At 38.0% G+C, this 17,281-nt stretch overlaps 6 protein-coding genes across 6 annotated transcripts; 2 read left to right on the top strand and 4 right to left on the bottom strand. All coding sequences in view use genetic code 12, as the record gives it.

Moving 5' to 3' along the window:
* Positions 1-108: 108 nt before the first annotated feature.
* Positions 109-1,320, bottom strand: CORT_0D03150 (Ste2 receptor for alpha factor mating pheromone, MFalpha; the record flags this gene model as incomplete). The annotated part of the gene is made up of 1 exon (XM_003869246.1): positions 109-1,320. One exon carries the CDS (start codon positions 1,318-1,320, stop codon positions 109-111), a length of 1,212 nt encoding a protein of 403 aa, XP_003869295.1.
* A 3,904-nt stretch (positions 1,321-5,224) lies between these two features.
* On the top strand, positions 5,225-6,499 carry CORT_0D03140 (Crz2 transcription factor; the record flags this gene model as incomplete). Its single annotated transcript, XM_003869245.1, has 1 exon — positions 5,225-6,499. One exon carries the CDS (start codon positions 5,225-5,227, stop codon positions 6,497-6,499), a length of 1,275 nt encoding a protein of 424 aa, XP_003869294.1.
* Positions 6,500-6,627: 128 nt separating this feature from the next.
* Positions 6,628-8,313, bottom strand: CORT_0D03130 (Hsp60 heat shock protein; the record flags this gene model as incomplete). Its single annotated transcript, XM_003869244.1, has 1 exon — positions 6,628-8,313. One exon carries the CDS (start codon positions 8,311-8,313, stop codon positions 6,628-6,630), a length of 1,686 nt encoding a protein of 561 aa, XP_003869293.1.
* A 947-nt stretch (positions 8,314-9,260) lies between these two features.
* CORT_0D03110 (Rrn11 RNA polymerase I subunit) lies at positions 9,261-12,098 on the top strand (the record flags this gene model as incomplete). The annotated part of the gene is made up of 1 exon (XM_003869243.1): positions 9,261-12,098. The coding sequence occupies one exon, from the start codon at positions 9,261-9,263 to the stop codon at positions 12,096-12,098; it is 2,838 nt and encodes a 945-aa protein (XP_003869292.1).
* A 34-nt stretch (positions 12,099-12,132) lies between these two features.
* CORT_0D03100 (Hrd1 protein) lies at positions 12,133-14,082 on the bottom strand (the record flags this gene model as incomplete). The annotated part of the gene is made up of 1 exon (XM_003869242.1): positions 12,133-14,082. One exon carries the CDS (start codon positions 14,080-14,082, stop codon positions 12,133-12,135), a length of 1,950 nt encoding a protein of 649 aa, XP_003869291.1.
* A 303-nt stretch (positions 14,083-14,385) lies between these two features.
* On the bottom strand, positions 14,386-16,989 carry CORT_0D03090 (Kip1 protein; the record flags this gene model as incomplete). Its single annotated transcript, XM_003869241.1, has 1 exon — positions 14,386-16,989. One exon carries the CDS (start codon positions 16,987-16,989, stop codon positions 14,386-14,388), a length of 2,604 nt encoding a protein of 867 aa, XP_003869290.1.
* Positions 16,990-17,281: the final 292 nt, after the last annotated feature.

Here is a 17,281-nt window from a genome sequence, read left to right as displayed (position 1 = left end):
GGAGATGTTAAGAAAAGAATTCACACCGATTGCGAAAGAGATAATTAAATTTCGGAAATTTTTCAACGTAAGATTATAAAAATAGAAACTCGATGCATATAGACCACCTTATTGATTAGTATGATTTGTCTTCAACATTGTGACTTCTCTAGCAATCATACCATCATCACCCTCATTAAAATCATTGTTTAGAAATTTCTCCAAATCCTTGGGCAAGCCTGTATCAACCATCTTTTGTTCAGAGACTGGTCTGTCCAAAATAAATGACGAATCATCTTTCAATGTACCAGGCGTTGAATTAACTGTATTCGACGTATTGTACTTTGAAATTTTGGCACTACTATGCAATGTTTCATTGCCACTTCGATTCGATATTTCTCTTGAAATGAACGACATACTTGGAGATGTATCAATACGTCGGACATTATTTGCTGTCTGGGCCCACAATGAACTCAAGGGTAATGAAATAACCACCAAGAGAAGTGAAATATTGACCAAAGTGGTCTGTGAGTCGTCTCGGTAAAAATAGTGAACGAATAGGATGATTGAAGGGATAATCATTGTTTGTGTTGACATGATGAATAAGATATGAAATGCATCAAACTGCTTCAACCCCAAGTATCTTCTGGTTCTAATAGCCAACCCCAATTTGCATACTAGAAACAACGAAAGAACATTGACACTGACGGAGAATAAAATTGTTGGCATGTCCATCCAAGCGAAGGTTATCTGCAGTGGTGAACCAGTTGTGCCATTGACAAAGTTCCTATGAGACATAACTGTTGTATAGATTTGAGTAGCGATGGTAACCAATCCTAATGCTCCAGCTGAAAATGAAGCAAGTATTCCCCATATTTTCAATGTTGGTGTTTTGAACATGATGCATATCTGATACGTTAAAGATGTTTCAATAAGGGCAACTAAAATAACCTTGAAAGCATTAGCGGCATCGGAACTCATGAAAGACTCACCATCAAAAACACCAGTGAAGAAGAAGCCAATACTTGACAAATTGTTCATCAAGTAGTTGATATAACAAGCTGATCTCATGATGAGCATCAACAAGATGGCAAAATTCAAATTGAATAGCAACGATTTTTTCAACTTCTGGAATTTCTTGAACAAGATACCAATCAACATGATTAACAATATTGAGCACGCACCAATAGTGGCACCAAGAACAATTGCATTTTGCATTTTTGAACGATGGTACTCATCAAGAACGTAGAAGGGTACTTCGTAAGTACCATCTTCCTCATTAGAAATGGTGAATGTGACAATGATATCGCCTGAATTGAGCTTAGAGACTATTTGATTCATAATTAAATTCGAGGGAAGGAAGAAGAAACAGTTGCGAATGTGAAATACTGACTAAGGGGAGATAGCGGTCAGTTTATATGTCGTGTTAAAATTTAACTCATGTTTCAGGTTAGCCGTTCCTGTGTGTATATTTGCACTGAAGAACCATTCAACTTTCCAAAAGTGGACAATTTCTGAAACATGCTTCTATGATGAGAATCTTAAATTGATTTAGAATTGTAGATGACATTTTTACAATGTGATTAATTTAGTCAAGGGATGAAAAAATATTCTGAAGGTTGTTTAAGAATGTTGCAAAAAATTACTCAATTGGGACTTGGCAATTGACTGCGAAAAAAACAACATATTTATGGAATACGAAATGCAACACTTTTAACACCCTCTCGAGTTGAAGATATCCCATGGTGTCGTATCTGGGTTTGTTATAGTTGCAAATGATTGTTATGTGATATGGCTTCAATCTAATAGGGAGGTGGTAACTAATGGGTGTAGTGAAGTCGCCTTCAATGATCTCTCCAATTCGTAATTCCGAACTACCAATAACCTCTCAATAGACATGCTTCTGAATGTCTCAGTTTATGACTTAACTCTGAAACAAAGGAATGCAGCTTTTGAGGTTTTGGCTCGAATAATCATAAACTCTTGTAGTCTGTCCGTAACCCTCTAATTTGTAAAGTCTAATGTTATCAGCACTCGTCAAGCTCAAACTGGTAGTTTTGCTTTATTTTTATTCATCTTCATACTTTTCTTCCCAACCGACTTTAGTTTTGCGTTGAGCGTTGCTTCAGTATGCATCTATACTTGGTTTCATGGTATCATCTTAAATAAAATATTTTCTTGTAATGAAATATTTTCAGTAGTCGAACACATTCAACGTAAATGAAATGTGAGAATATCCAGTTGGAGCTTAACGCAAAGCTTCGCTTTTAGTTTATCCAAGTATCCTGTATAAAGCTATGTTTGACGTATGTCAATTCTATCGCTATAATCTATTTTTAGCTCGTAAAAATCCCATGAAATAGTCTACATGCCGAAAATTTTAAAGATAACCACATTGTAATTTGAAATGATAGAAATTTTACTTTTTAGTTTAGTCCGCTTCTATTTCCGGCGATATGAACAACATGAATAGACGCGGAGTTTGGCAGAAATTGTGAATACACAATAAATGTTTAGGCCTTATACAAACAACAAGTGCGCTTAGTGTGGCAATAAGGCCCAATGTATTTAGGACTCGACAACGAGCTATATCTGAATTATTCGGGAGTAGTTGAGCTCAACTAGCTAATGATAAGCCAACTGAACCGTAGTTACAACTATAAGCCATTTTTTTGACACATGTGGCCTCGTTTGATAACTTCCTTTTTTCTTGGGTCTGCGATCGCTAAAAAAGCTTAAAAAGCTTTGTTTTTTGACAATTGATTTGTTGGACATTGTTTTTAAACCTTCATTCTATTGTCGGCGATAACATTGCAAAGACTAACGTTATGATGTCATTCTGGTACAACACAGGGATAAGTCCGACAAGACCTAATGAAGGGTAGAGATATTACGTGAGCAATGAAAATACAACAAAAGGAATTGGCTCATAACTTTGCCTTTAATTCTATCCTTCTAACCTTGTAGTGCACTTGATTTCGACTTCTTTTTCCGATACAGGGCCTAGAATACTGAAATACATCTTCTCCTCGACTTTCAGCACACAGCCTCTATATGGATTGTTGTCAGCCTTCTTTTCAGTTTAATCTACATTTGATATAATGGCTTAAGCGATACCAGCCTTGTTCAAATGACAGTATGGGTCCATATCTTTGTCTAGAACATTGTGAAGCCTCGATCCGAGACTTATCACAGACAAAAAGCCATAAAGTGAGTTTTGTGTTTTCTCGATCCGGATGTCTTTGTTGAGGAAACAAAAAAAAAAAGACAAGGTTCATTTAGCACATACAACATGGCTTAAAATTTACCCTTTTCGGGGAGTTTCGGGCAATTAGAACCATAAAACTATTAAGGAAGAAGCAAGTGCTGCAAACACCTTGGTAGATCTAGAGCAAATGAGACTGCCTGTGATACTAACTAGATTTGTATATGGAAAACTCGGAGATGCAACCCCTCAGTTTATTTCCGAAATTTCAATCTAAGAAAAAAAATTTAGATTAAAAACTAAAAAGAAATAAAAACAGAAACGGAAACAAAACCAAATTGAGAAAGGGAAAACACAAATAAAAAAATAAAAAATCTCTCAAAATTTTTAAATTTCATAGTTGTAGCTTAAGATAACACGAATTGTCACAATAGTTTGAGCACTTCGTCATGAATATTAAAGACTCCCCTCTTCCACCAACAAGGTTAAAGTCACATCACCTAGCTCAACCTTCCCTTAAAACAAGGCTTCATTTCGGTGTTTGAAATGGGGTTTGAAACAATATCATAGAGGAGGCTTTCTATTCACTAAGCCTGTTTGCCAAGAATTTCGGTGATCAAAACATGCACCCTATCAAGTAATTTTTTTCAATTACACATTGTATATGCAGGAGTCATAAAAGAACCACCACACCACAGAATAACAAACATATAACTGATACGGGTGATTTGCGATTAAAATCAGACTACGAGTCTAATTTCATTATAATGGCTACTTACGTGACTTTTACTTTGTCGTTAGAAGTGACAAAAAGAGAGCAGAAATGTATTTCTAGATAATGATTTTATCGTGTTCTCTCATTGGTGGAAATAAGAAGGGACGAAAAAAAAAAAATCGTTCAGGTTGTGTGCACTTTGTACAATACCGACAATTCTTACTCAAAACGTATCCAATTACTCGTAAATGTGTAAAGATCCTAATTACAGTATTCTTCTCGTTATTTTTGTTAAAACACTAGTGCATTGAAGTGGTTGTAACTTACTATATTTAGACCTTTCTCGCCCACATGCCCTCACCTCCCTAATATTTTTCTGTTTAAGGTTGTGAAACTTTCAATGACAAACAAAAAAAGGCAATAAAAAAACTGTGAAAGGGGCTGTGGCATAAACATTAGGTTGAAGTGGGTATATACCCCTTGCTATGACCCTCGTACTCCTCTTCGGTTTTCTTGCTCAAGCCTTGCTTTTCAAAACCTTTTGTGTTTGATATAGACGTGGAGGCTTTGATTTGTTTCAATCACCGAAAGTATAGCTTTGCTATACGTACGGGGAATGCCGTCCCAAGTGTTCGAAAATTCAAAATTTTTCTTGGCGATTCTAATCTACTGAGTCCTATTGTGTTAGCAATTGAATGTAGAGAAGAGAATTTAGTCATAGTTTTTTTTTTATTGTTTGAAATTGTTGAGCAAAAATCGATTAACTCATTATGCATGTCACACCATACCTAAATCTAAAAAGACTGTTAACTTCTCTCTCTGTGTTGTTTGCTGTTATTGTTTTCATTTCTTTAGTTAACTAAAATGTTTTGATCAGTAATACACTACCCTTCCCTAAAGTAGCCTACTCTTTGTGTTTCTGCACACAAACTAATTCGTTTTGTGATTTATGTGATATTTGTATATTTCTTTTTTTTAATCACCGGAACAACACACCTCCGATCCCGTTTCATTATAAAATTTCTATACATTGAATATTCCTCTATTATCTCTCTATTGTTTATTTCAGGAAGTAGACGTCATATTCGTTTATCGAACTTTGTTTATAAATATAACCTCATTTCCCGATTAAAATTGTGCATTTGTTTTTCTTGTCAATCGCCGGTATATGGAAAGAACCGTGGTTACGCAGACTATCAAGCAACACAAACAACTTACATTATACAACTGCTACTGTGTGCTGCCAAAACTTGTATAATTACACACACACACACACAGTAACCATAACTGATACATATAGAAAGAATCAGATTGTCCTCAAAGATATGGCTCTTTTTGAACAGACAAGCAATATAGATAACGTTCAGTTAACTTCAGCACAAATGAACTTACAGTATCCCCAAGGTGGCGGGTCCAGAAACGGATACACTTATAACTCCAACAACTTTAACGGAACCGAGTCTGCCTCATATCAAACTGGCGCTAATTACAGCTTCATACCAGAGTACAAACCATACATGCAATATCAACAACCACAATCAAATAACTATTTACAAACACAATCCCACTTAAAACCACACTATCAACAACCAAGTCAACCACAGCAGCATCAACTCCCCTCAATAAATATTTTGCAAACACAAGCACCATTACAAAACCAACAAGATATGGCATACTCACATGGAATGTCAGCTCCCAATATCAACCTCCCTTGCTTTGGTCAAGAGTATTCTACAGGCCAACCTTATATTCCTCTTCCAAACTATGTTGCAGGTGCAAATGGTAATGCAAAGTACACGAACAATCCGCAACAACGCTTTCCATTAAGTCCCGCTTCCTTACCAGACAAAAATACATCATTGCCATCTGTTGGATCCTCAGTTTCTTCTGCTGTATCATCTCAATACAGCTACCCAATGTCACAAACACATCAGCAGCAACAACAACAACAACACACATTACCCACTCCGGTATCTGAATCAAATATCGATTATTCGTCACTAGTATCCTACACAATATCTCCTTCATTAAAACGTAAAAGAAGAAAGAAAAATGATAAGAGTAAACTATCATCAACGATACAAAACCCCACAGCAGAAGAAGAAAGTTATCCATGTCCATCATGTGATAAAGTTTTTCTCAAACCATACAATTTGAAATCACATTTGCGTTCGCATTCAAATGAAAAACCATATGCTTGTGCTCATTGTAGCAAGAGATTTTGTCGATCACACGATCGCAAAAGACATGAGCAATTACACAAGGGAGCTAAAAATTTCAGCTGTGAAGGATACTTGAAAGATGGAATTACAAAATGGGGTTGTGGAAAGAAATTCGCCAGGAGTGATGCTTTGGCACGACATTTCAGAACTGAAACTGGCTGGATGTGTATTAGACCATTGATGGATGAAGCAAAAAGGCTAGAGGAAAATGACACTGCTACTGGTGTTGATGCTTTCCCAGTGGGTGCCCCAACTTCAGTAATGCTAGCTATGGGTGGAGCCAGTGGAATCAACTCATTGAACACTGACTATAAAGGTTACACTGATGATGATTACGATAATTCAAACATGATAAGAAGGATGATACATAATAGGTAGATAAAATAAGCATTTTTGTAAAGTGAGACAGAAAGCTTGTAGAACTTTACTCTCAAAATCTCTTTGTACTGTAAATCGTTATATGTATAATACTATAGACAGGAATGGTTTTTACATAAAACAGTTACTTAAAACATTGGTGGAGCTCCTGGAGCAGCTGGTTCATCTTTTCCAGCAGTGGCAATAACACACTCAGTGGTGGCCAAAAGAGATGCAACACCAACTGCATCAGTTAATCCACTCTTGACAACTCTAAATGGATCAATAATACCTTGTTGAATCAAGTTACCGTACTCGTTAGTGGCAGCATTATAACCCCAAGTGAAGTCAGGGTTTTCTTCAACTTTGGAAACAATCACTTCAGATTGCACACCACTGTTGTCCATTATTTGTTTACAAGGCTGAGTAATTGCTCTTTGAATAATTTGGATACCCAATTTTTGATCAAAGATTTCACTCTTTGATTTTAAATCTTCCAATACGGGAACCGCTTTGATTAATGCAGTACCTCCACCTGGCAAAATACCTTCTTCAACAGCAGCTCTAGTGGCATTAAGGGCATCATCGTATCTATCTTTCTTTTCACCGACTTCAACTTCTGATGAACCACCAACTCTAATGACAGCTACACCACCGGATAATTTAGCCAAACGTTCTTGTAATTTCTCCTTTTCGTATTCAGTGGTTTGAGCATCATCAATGACAGATTTGATTTGTTCAACTCTTTGTTCAATATTTTCCTTTGATCCTTCACCATTAAGAACAACAGTGTCTTCCTTAGTCACAGTAATTGAACCAGCTTTACCGAGCAAGTCAACAGTTGCGTTTTCTGGTTTGATGTCCAATTCTTCAGTAAAGACAGTACCACCAGTGAGGATGGCAATATCACCCAAAGTGTTTTTTCTGTTGTCACCGAATCCAGGAGCTTTAACAGCACATACTTGAACTTGACCTCTCAACTTGTTCAAGATACAAGCAGCTAATGCTTCTCCATCAATGTCTTCAGCAATAATTAACAATGGTCTTCTAGTTTGATTGGAGATTTCCAAGGATGGCAAGATATCTTGAATACTGGAAATCTTTTTTTCTGATAATAAAACCAATGGGTTCTCGAATTCAACCTTTCCGGTCTTTGTGTTTGTAATGAAATAAGGTGAAATGTAACCACGGTCAAACTTCATACCCTCAGTTACTTCTAATTCATCCTCCAAAGTCTTACCTTCTTTGATAGTGATGACACCTTCTTTACCAACTTTCTCCATGGCAGAAGCAATCAAATCACCAATAGCTTTATCACCGTTGGCGGAGATGGTGGCAACTTGGGCAATTTCTTCGGCAGTGGTGATTTCTTTCTTGTTTTTTTGTAAGAATTCAACAACGGCATCGACTGCGGCTTGTGAACCTCTTCTTAAATCCATTGGGTTGCATCCAGCAGCAACGTTTCTAACTGATTCAGTAAAGATCGATCTTCCTAAAACAGTAGCGGATGTAGTACCATCACCAGCACTTTCGTTGGTCTTGGAGGCAACTTCTTGCAATAACTTAGCTCCCAAGTTTTCGAATTTGTCTTGCAAAGTGATAGACTTTGCAACTGTAACACCATCCTTGGTGATTTTTGGAGCACCAAATTGTTGTTCAATCAAGACATTTCTACCTTTTGGTCCCAAGGTGACAGATACAGCATCAGCTAAAGTGTTAACTCCCTTTAACAATGCAGCTCTTCCTTCAATTCCAAATTGCAATTGGTTGTAAGAAGCGTGACGAACGAAGGTCTTTGTGGCTTGTTGTAATTGTCTATTGTTAGCTTTCAACATGATGATCTAAGACTGATTGGTTTGTGTGAGATGGACAAGAGGATTATGGAAAATTTGAAAAATTAATTCTCATTGATTTTATAGACAGTGAGAGGAGGTGCGTGCGAGAGTGGAAAAAAAATTCCAGAAAATTCCAAACCAAAGTGAAAAAATGTAGTGCAATTAAAAATCTGCGAGAAAAAAGTCTTCGCACCAAAAAGCGGTCCGGGGATACAATCTGCGGCGCTGGTTTATCAAATCCGTGCGACACATTTGGTCGCAAAGTAGGTGAGAGATACGAATTGGCTGCAAAAAAAAAAAATACGAAACAGGAAATAGTAGCATCAAGAGAGACACCATTTACGTACTTGCGGCTATGTCCGTTCCATCTTATGGATGGTTCCATTAGATGTTAGTTATGAAGATATTATGGAGCTAAATCATGATTAGATCGCGCGGGCAAAAACAATCCAATGATAAAATTAACAAAGTTAATATGACTTCTCATTGTTTGAATTATTGTCCACATTCAGAATCAACAAGTAGCTTACTGTGTTCTGTATTTGTTAACTGTCGCTTTCCTAGTTGGAATTTGACAATAGCTGTTTATTGTCTTATTTCATATAGCACCAATAATCGACACACTGAAGCCAATTGCTTATCACTCCCCTTCAGCAAGTGTCATCTCTTCTTTGAAATACATCAAGCATCTGTGGCATCTAGCTGCAAGTGCAATCATCCCCGCTTCCCCTCCTCCTCCCCCTTAATCGTTACTTTATGGGTTTTTGACTATACCATTACGAGTATCAACTTGTCAGCACAAAATTTCCATGTCTGATCTCATCACACGAAAAAAAAAATATCATAAACAAAGATGGAAATTACATTAAAGTCTTGCAACTTTGGTTAATCAACTACCAAGCTAATGAACATGATATAGCAACTGATCCCAGAAGTAACCTCCATTTATGATATTTGAAGATATAACAGATTCCGATAATAAACTACGACGGACCAGGCGCAATAAAACCCAGTTAATATCCAAATATGTAGAGTTAAAAAGATTAGAAGGCATTTACCAAGCCTCAACAAACTTACGAAAGAGAAAGCTACGGCATCCTGAAGTTAGAAGATATGTTTTGAGATTGATACATAATGAAATTCATCAGAGGATGAAACCGGAGGAAACATTCGAGGTGTGGCACAGGTCTACTACCAGAGAAGAGAAGAAATCAAAACTCAAAGGGAAAAAGAAAGCAAAGACCAAGAAACCGGACTACGAGGACCTGCAATTGGGAGACGATAAATTGACTTTGGAAATTTATGATTTTTTAGACACGGTAGTACCAGATGGAGTAAAGGAGGAAGGTATTGATCTAGATTTGCAGGTGGATGACTTTGATGACGATGAAGAGTATGAAGAGTACGACGTCGTGTCCAGTGCAAAACTTGACCAACTTACAAAGGAGTTTGACACTCAGAATACAGCAACCAAAGCCCAATTTTTCATCGAATCAAGTGGGATGGAAATCATGCCTAATCAATGTGTAAGCTCAACTCATTCCATCCTCAATAGACATATAAACAACATCAACACATTATTGCACATAAACATCCTACGTCAAAATTGGGAAATGTCCTATAAACTATTTTGTATCATGATTAGGTTTCCCATGGTGGATATTCGACTGATTTGGCCATTAGGAATTGAAATCTTGACCCAACTAGGCACAAGAAAGAGCTCGCTGCCGGCAACGATGAAAATAACAAAATTTTTCAACTACTTGAACTCGTTCTTTACAATTGGGTACAGAAACACCATTTCCATCGAACGAAGTGATAGGTTGTCAATTGCGCCAGCATGGAGATCGGGAACACGATCACTTACACCCATGTACTTGATCACTTCACTTTGGCATTTATTTGTGCAACAAGAATACGAGCAAATATTGAATAAAATCTTGGAGCTAATCTTAGAACCACCATACCATAGGGAAGGAGTGTTATATTTTATTGTTGCTTTATGTTACTTGTGTCAATGCTGTTCAGCAGTGAACCATTTTGCATTACAGCACGACTTGGATAAGTTCAATGAAACAGGAGCAACTTATAGATCCAAAAAGGAGTGTCTCAATTTCCTCAATTTGAATTGGTCCAAAATCGAATCAAACGTGAACAAGTGTAAAGAATTCAATTTTGAGTTACCAGTGTCTGAGCTAAAAACGCAATGGGAGCTGATCGTGATTAAGTTATATGAGGTTAACAAGTCAATTGAAAATAGAAAAGTCGAATCAAATGTAACAACTGTCATTGATACTGTTCCTGATATAGAAGAAACAGATGATTGGAACGATATTGTATTCAATGAACATGATATATTATCGCCTCTTGATACTTCAACCCAACACAAGGATGCTGGTTTTAGAGACGTTAAAGTTAGAAGTCACGACGATAACGACAATAATGCAGAAGAAGATTGGTCTCAGATTGAATCAGACACCGAGGTTGAAGAACACACGGAGAAGGATGTACAAAATAAAGGTTTGAAGAAGGAAAAGGATGTCTTGGTTGATGATAACAACGAATGGTGTGTAATTAGTTCAGATTCTGAAGGGGAGCAGGGAGAAGAAAGTGAGTCTCATGCCACTGGAGAAATATCCGGAAAGAGTTGGCGCAACGAAACTCCAACCCAGCATGACAGTGCCCCTCTCTACAACAATGACACAATACCCATCCAACAAGAAAATCAAGTTGAAACGCAGATAGACGAAGATTTAGATCTAGAGGTAGATGATGATTGGGACCACATAGAATCAGACCCTGACGATATAGACATTCCATCAAATACTAAAAATAGTGACTCTTTTAGTGACAATGAAGGAGAAAGCTTAAATGAATGGAAAGAATCCACAGGGAGCGATGGCAGTAATAAAGTGGCTGATCTGGTAAAACAGGTGGACGATTCCTTACTGGGATTACAAACTCGCAAAAACGAGTTAGACTTCAAGTTAAATTGGTCACAGACTGATGATCCGGAAGTTGACCCGAGTTCGAATGGAGTAAACCGAAACCAGAAACTTGTAAATAGAGCATTTGATGAAATTGAAAGTTCCCAGGACAATCAAGTTGCATTCACTCTGGATGACAAAACTGATTCAAAGGATGGCGATTATGCTTTGGAGTGGTCACAAATTGGCGATGATGATGTTTCAGGTAAATCAACTTTGAGTCCCCGTATTGATCAAATCGAGGAGACTACCGCAAATGATGAATCTGACAAAAATGGACATTTAATAGATTCGATCAAGGAAAATGAGCAAATACAGGGTGACGATTACTGGGATTTAGAATGGACTCAGATTGATGATGATGTGTTATCACTGGATGAGGAGCGTTCAACAACTCTCGCAAACACCAACTTGGAACATCACGGGCAAGACATTAGAGAATCGGACACTTCTGGCAATGGATATGTTCATCCATTTGATCTGCAAGAACTCAAGAACTCGAAGTCAAACGGACATGCACCAGACGCTGATATATCTTCCCTTTCAATAATATCTCAAACCGTCGCTGACGACAGCATTGAAGACTCCCCCATTAGCTTTTTTGACTATAGAAGAAACAGTCTTGAGTTACACCAAATGCGACTTAAGGAGGAGACAAGGCGGAAGCTGAAGACGAAGTCAAATAAGGAAAAGGACGGAAGTCTAAAGGGAATGCTGGATAACAAGATTAAAAAACAATCGCATCATAAGAAGGAGAGGAAACGAAAGCACAATCAACAAAGAGACAAGAGGCAATGAGGTAATAATTAGAAGCAATGCATTATAGATTTTATTATGTACATACGTTATACCAGCTATCACTTGGGATGCTGTAGAACTTTAAATTCCTACTTCTGTCCCTATCATGAACCTTCAAATTCGCTTTACGATCAGTAGATAAGCTAACTTTGTAATCGACACCTTCTTCCTCACTGTGCTCCAATGGGAGTAGAACCCAATCAGGTGGTATTACTGCTGTCGAGGGTAGATTGATCATTTGGTAGAGAAGTTCACCAGGGTTTGAAGTTGAAGAAGCCGCGGTGGCGGCATTTACTGGAGTTGATGTTGTAGTCATTTGTTCCACGTCTCTCGAGCTCCCTTCGACTGGGGCGATTTGTGATATGGCTGAATTCCTGAGGATCTCCGTTTGTCGGTTCACATTAGCAATTATACTAGCAGCATCAGAACTTGATGTTGTATTTGGAAGATCTCCCTCGGGTTGTGACGTCGGTACCGTTGTAGTTGTAGTTGGTTGTGGAGGCTCAGCTCTATGTTCTGGTTGTGGCTCTGGTTGTTGTTGTGGTTGCGGCAGGGGCACTGGCTCTTGCTGTGGTTGATTCTCGGGCTGAGGCTGAGGCTGGGGCTGAACATTAACACCTTGTTGTTCAGCTGCGCGCTGTTGAGCTTGTGTTGCTGTATCATGAGGTCCAAACACCTTTCGCCTACACAAGGGGCAGCTGTCCGATCTTTCCAACCATTCCTTCAAACATCCCATATGCAAGATATGATTACATTGCAATTTCTTGGGAACTCTTCTGGGAGCTTGTGGCTTCTTGAATAGCCTATGATACTCTTCAGCAGAATACATGTCATCAAGACAGATTAAACAAGAGTTATCTGAACGCTCCAAGTCCTCTTTTGTGGCATTGGGTAATTGGGTATCTAATCGTTTAGACGATTCAATAAGTGACAAAAGTTGCGAAATTTGGACCCAAGCTTTTCTCAACGAGGAGTAGGTTCCTTGAAGCATAGATAACGGTAATGATAATCCCGAGTGTACTGTTAGAAGATAAATGAAGCAGACATAGGAGATTGCTGTTAGCAATGCTGACGAAATATCTATAGCCTTGCCATAGTAAGGTTTGTTCTCCCAAACATAATCAAGCTCATTATCATCGTCGTTCTCAATTTCAACTTCATCAGTCTGTACTTCTCCTGGTGCTGTACTTTCGTCCACCTCAACTTCGTCAGTCCCTACATCTTCGAGTATTTCACTTTCATCAACCTCAACCTCTTCGGAACCTTCCCTTGCGAGCTCTCTTTCCCTCTCAGCTTCCCTGTTATTTTTTCTCACTTTGTAAAATACAATCTCGTAGAATCCTAACAATAACTTGGCAAAGTTCGTCAATGCTTCAACACCTTGAACAGCAAATTGGAATCCAAACAACAAACATGTAAATGAATTTACACCTTGGAAAACATCGTAGACTAGGAATTTTGCCACGCTAAAGTCAATTGCTATGAGCATTATGTTGAGCCAGAAATTGATCAGTCCTATGTAGTATTTGATGACATCTTTCAACTCCACTCGATCACCAAATTCATCATCATTCAACTTGTTATAAATTTGAAGATTCAAAAGGTCTAACCGATCAAACATTATAACGTGCACCACCTTGAAGGACATGGCAATTCCCATTAGCAATACATTCAATAAGATGTTGTTGTCACCAGTGGCCAAGTTGAGAAATAAGTTAATAGCAAATATAGGTAGTTTTTCCAACAAATGCTCCACCTCGATCATTCGAAGTGTTCCAAAGAGTAGTATTTGTAAGATCTTATTGATAACAAGGAAGGTAAACACAATCGAGTTGATGAATATACCAAGTTTCAATCCGTCTGTGAACTCAATGATGAACATTATATAGTTAAAGGACTTAGATAGTGAATCATAGATGGACCAACTTAGTAGTGCCACAGAAATCGAGGTATACCCGATAATATATTGAGTGGTTTTATTCATTACGAATCTTTATATGTATTTGACCGGGGCAGGGAAGTTTTGGCAACTGTGAAGCAATCCGTGGTTAAACAGTGCTGTTGTCTAACGCTATAATCTGTCAGCGGAAATTCAAAAACGGATTCGGTGTCAAAAATGGATCTCCGCGATCCCTATCGTATATACTGGTGCTACCAATTTAACCTGACCATTGGATACCTAAGGTACATTACAAATCTATCTACAAGTGCCAGTAAACGGTAAATAACACAAGTTTGAAGATATAGAATACATAATTAAGTAGGGCACGAAGCAAAAACTTCATTATTATGTTACATTATAGACTGACAGCAACACCTTTCGCCTCTTGGATTGGTCATCATCAACCACATTGGTGTTCAGACGTTTCATGGTCGGAATCTTGGAAGGGGTCGGCGCCCTGCTTGATTTAACAGGTGACAATGAAAGTGCTCGTCTCCGAACGGGTTGTGATGCTTGCTGACTCATACCAGATTCAGTTGGTGGTGATTGTTCAAGCTTTGATTTTAATGGAGATATCTCAAATGCTCTTTTAGCATCAAATTGTTGAATATGTTTTAAATTGGCGTTTATGTCTTGCAACTTTTGTGAAAGCAGATCATCAAGCGATTTCATGTTTTTAACTATCTTTGGTAGTTGGGCAGTGTCTGGTAGTTTGTCAAAAGATATACTGAACTTTTCCTCCAATATAGATTTAACACTTTGAGAACCGTTAGAATGTAGCTCGCTTAATTTACCGGCTGATGTTTCAAGGGCATGGTGACTTGCCTTCAACTCTTTCTCAATCTTAGGGACGACCTCATTTACCCGTGTTTTCCAATTCTTCTCAAACGTAACAACGTGCGCTTTTTCCTTCACTAGTACGTCGTGAGTTGCTGCACCAGTGCTTTTCATTGCATTCTGAATTGATTTTTCAATCTCTTTGTTTATAGTCAGTTTCAAATTTTCATAAAGGGACACAAAATCTTTCCGTAAAATTTCTTCATGCCTGCGTTGTATTGTCTCTTCAACGCCAGTCATGTAATCCCCCATCAAATGACCAGATAACTTTTCATTGGCAACCCTCAAGTCTGTCACAGCTTCTTGAATAGTTAAAGTCAGCCTTTGTTGAAGAGAGTATAAACCGTCCATGCACTCCTGTAAAGAATCAAAGGTGGACAATAAATCTTCATTCACCTTTTCGTCTAAGTTCTTTTGATACAGTTGGAGCTTCAGCTGTATATCGTCCTTGAAGCATTGCAATTCCTTTAAAAACTTCTTTTGAAAATCATCTACTGTACCAACAGATGTAGAGCTTGATTGCATCGTAATAGTATCACGAAGTAAATTCAAAGACGCATTCAAATGATTTGAAAGGAGGGTAGTCAACATTGTGGCCGATGTAGAGGACTTTTCGAGTACCAGTTTCAACTTTGCAGTCAACGAATTGATTGTTGCATCTCGGTGTGATAATTTGGAAGATGCATCTTGCAACTTAGACTCGATAACTCCAGCTTTCTGGCTTAAATTTTCATTTTGAGATTTGAAAAACGATAGTTCTTCCTTGCTTTCATTTCTAAGCTGTTCCAAAGCATCGCATTTCTTGTTCAACAGCTCAACCTTTAACGAGTTCTCCCTCAACTGTGTTTTCAATGACTCATTTTCCGAAATTAAATTCTTGTAGCTCTTTTGATCCAAATAAATACCATTTTTATGCCTTGTAGCCATCAAATCCAGATTTAATTGGCTAATCTCGTTTGTCAAATTCTTTACCAATATTTTCTTTAGAATCACCTCTGAATCATGACCACTTTGTGGTGTGTTTTTTATGTTCTTTGCTTTGCTTGCATAGTCTAATGTAGAGCACGTTTCCATGGCGTTGATCTTAGCCGGAGAAATAGTGGCAATAAGGGTAGTTTTGGTACCACCTCCTAAAGAATCCTGCAAAATATGAGTAAGTTTTGATTCTCGGTAAGGTATGTGCTGAGAGAGCTTTTGTTCATTTAACGCATTGATGACTCTCCCTAAAGCCAATAACGATTGGTTTATTCCACCTGCCTCTTTCACAACAGATCCAGACCTGCTGATATTTTCAGATCCAGCCAAATCGACTAAATTCATTTTGGAAACTCTGTACATTGAATCGTTGTTCGGGTCTTTTCTGTACAACAGTATGCAAAATATTGTGTGGGACCTAGAAGATGCCTCATTCATATTCGTGGCGGTTGTTTTCTTTTTGTTAAACCCCATCTTTAGCAACTTAACACCCTCGGAGTAGTTGTTAATGCAGAGCTCGGATAGGTTTTGAATACTTATTGATTTTTGAGAAACTCCAACTTTCGATACTGAGTTTACCCTCTCATGTACTCGTAATTTCTTGTTGTGATTCAGTAGCAAATCTGCTAGCTCTTCGTTGTAAATTTCCAAGTAGGAAACCTTCACCATGTAATCATCGCCCATGTATTCCAACTTTTCAAAAAGTTCAAATAACGTTCTCGGTATGATTCCGGCAACTTCGGGTAGTGGCAATTCATCCATGTTATTATTGCTATTGAATCCACACATAGTATACGTCTTTCCAGTACCGGTTTGCCCATATGCTAAAATCGATACATTTGTCCCTTCTAAGAACTCTGATAATAGCGGAAGTGCCACGTGTGAGTAAAGCAACCCCTGATCAGCCTGTGATCCATAAACTTGATCAAACTTGTAAGCCTTTTTGGAGGTATTTGTGGTTACATCTTGCGAATTCAGTGTTCTTCGAAGTACGCCATTAGCCGGCTGATTGATTGATACATAAGGTTCGGTAGTGGAGTAGGTATCATCTGTCAAATCTAGTACAATGGGAGATTTTGCCGCAACCTCCTGCTGGTTTCTTCCACGACATCTAACCACCACTTGGATATTAGACATATCGAATGCAGTCCTAAATGTTAATGGAGTCTTAGTGGACCTTTCAAAGTATAAACAAAATAAACAAAAAGCTGAATCGAAGATGTCACAAAATTAAATTTCTATGTCGCGTTTATTGTCGTGGGACTTTGTTCGCATGTCTTCGACAGATTAACCACGAACTATTCATAAACTCCTCGTCTGTGGGTGATTTTACAGAGCCTAATGATATCTAGAGATTTCAACAAGATCGGCTTAAAGAGTTTCACTGAGGTATTGTTACGAAATATATCTATTAGTAAAATAACTCACT

Source organism: Candida orthopsilosis (assembly GCF_000315875.1).
Source record: "Candida orthopsilosis Co 90-125, chromosome 4 draft sequence".
Classification (NCBI taxonomy): Eukaryota; Fungi; Ascomycota; class Pichiomycetes; order Serinales; family Debaryomycetaceae; genus Lodderomyces; species Lodderomyces orthopsilosis.
The sequence above is the reverse complement of the archived record's forward strand: the minus strand, read 5'-3'. Positions and strand labels throughout refer to the sequence as shown.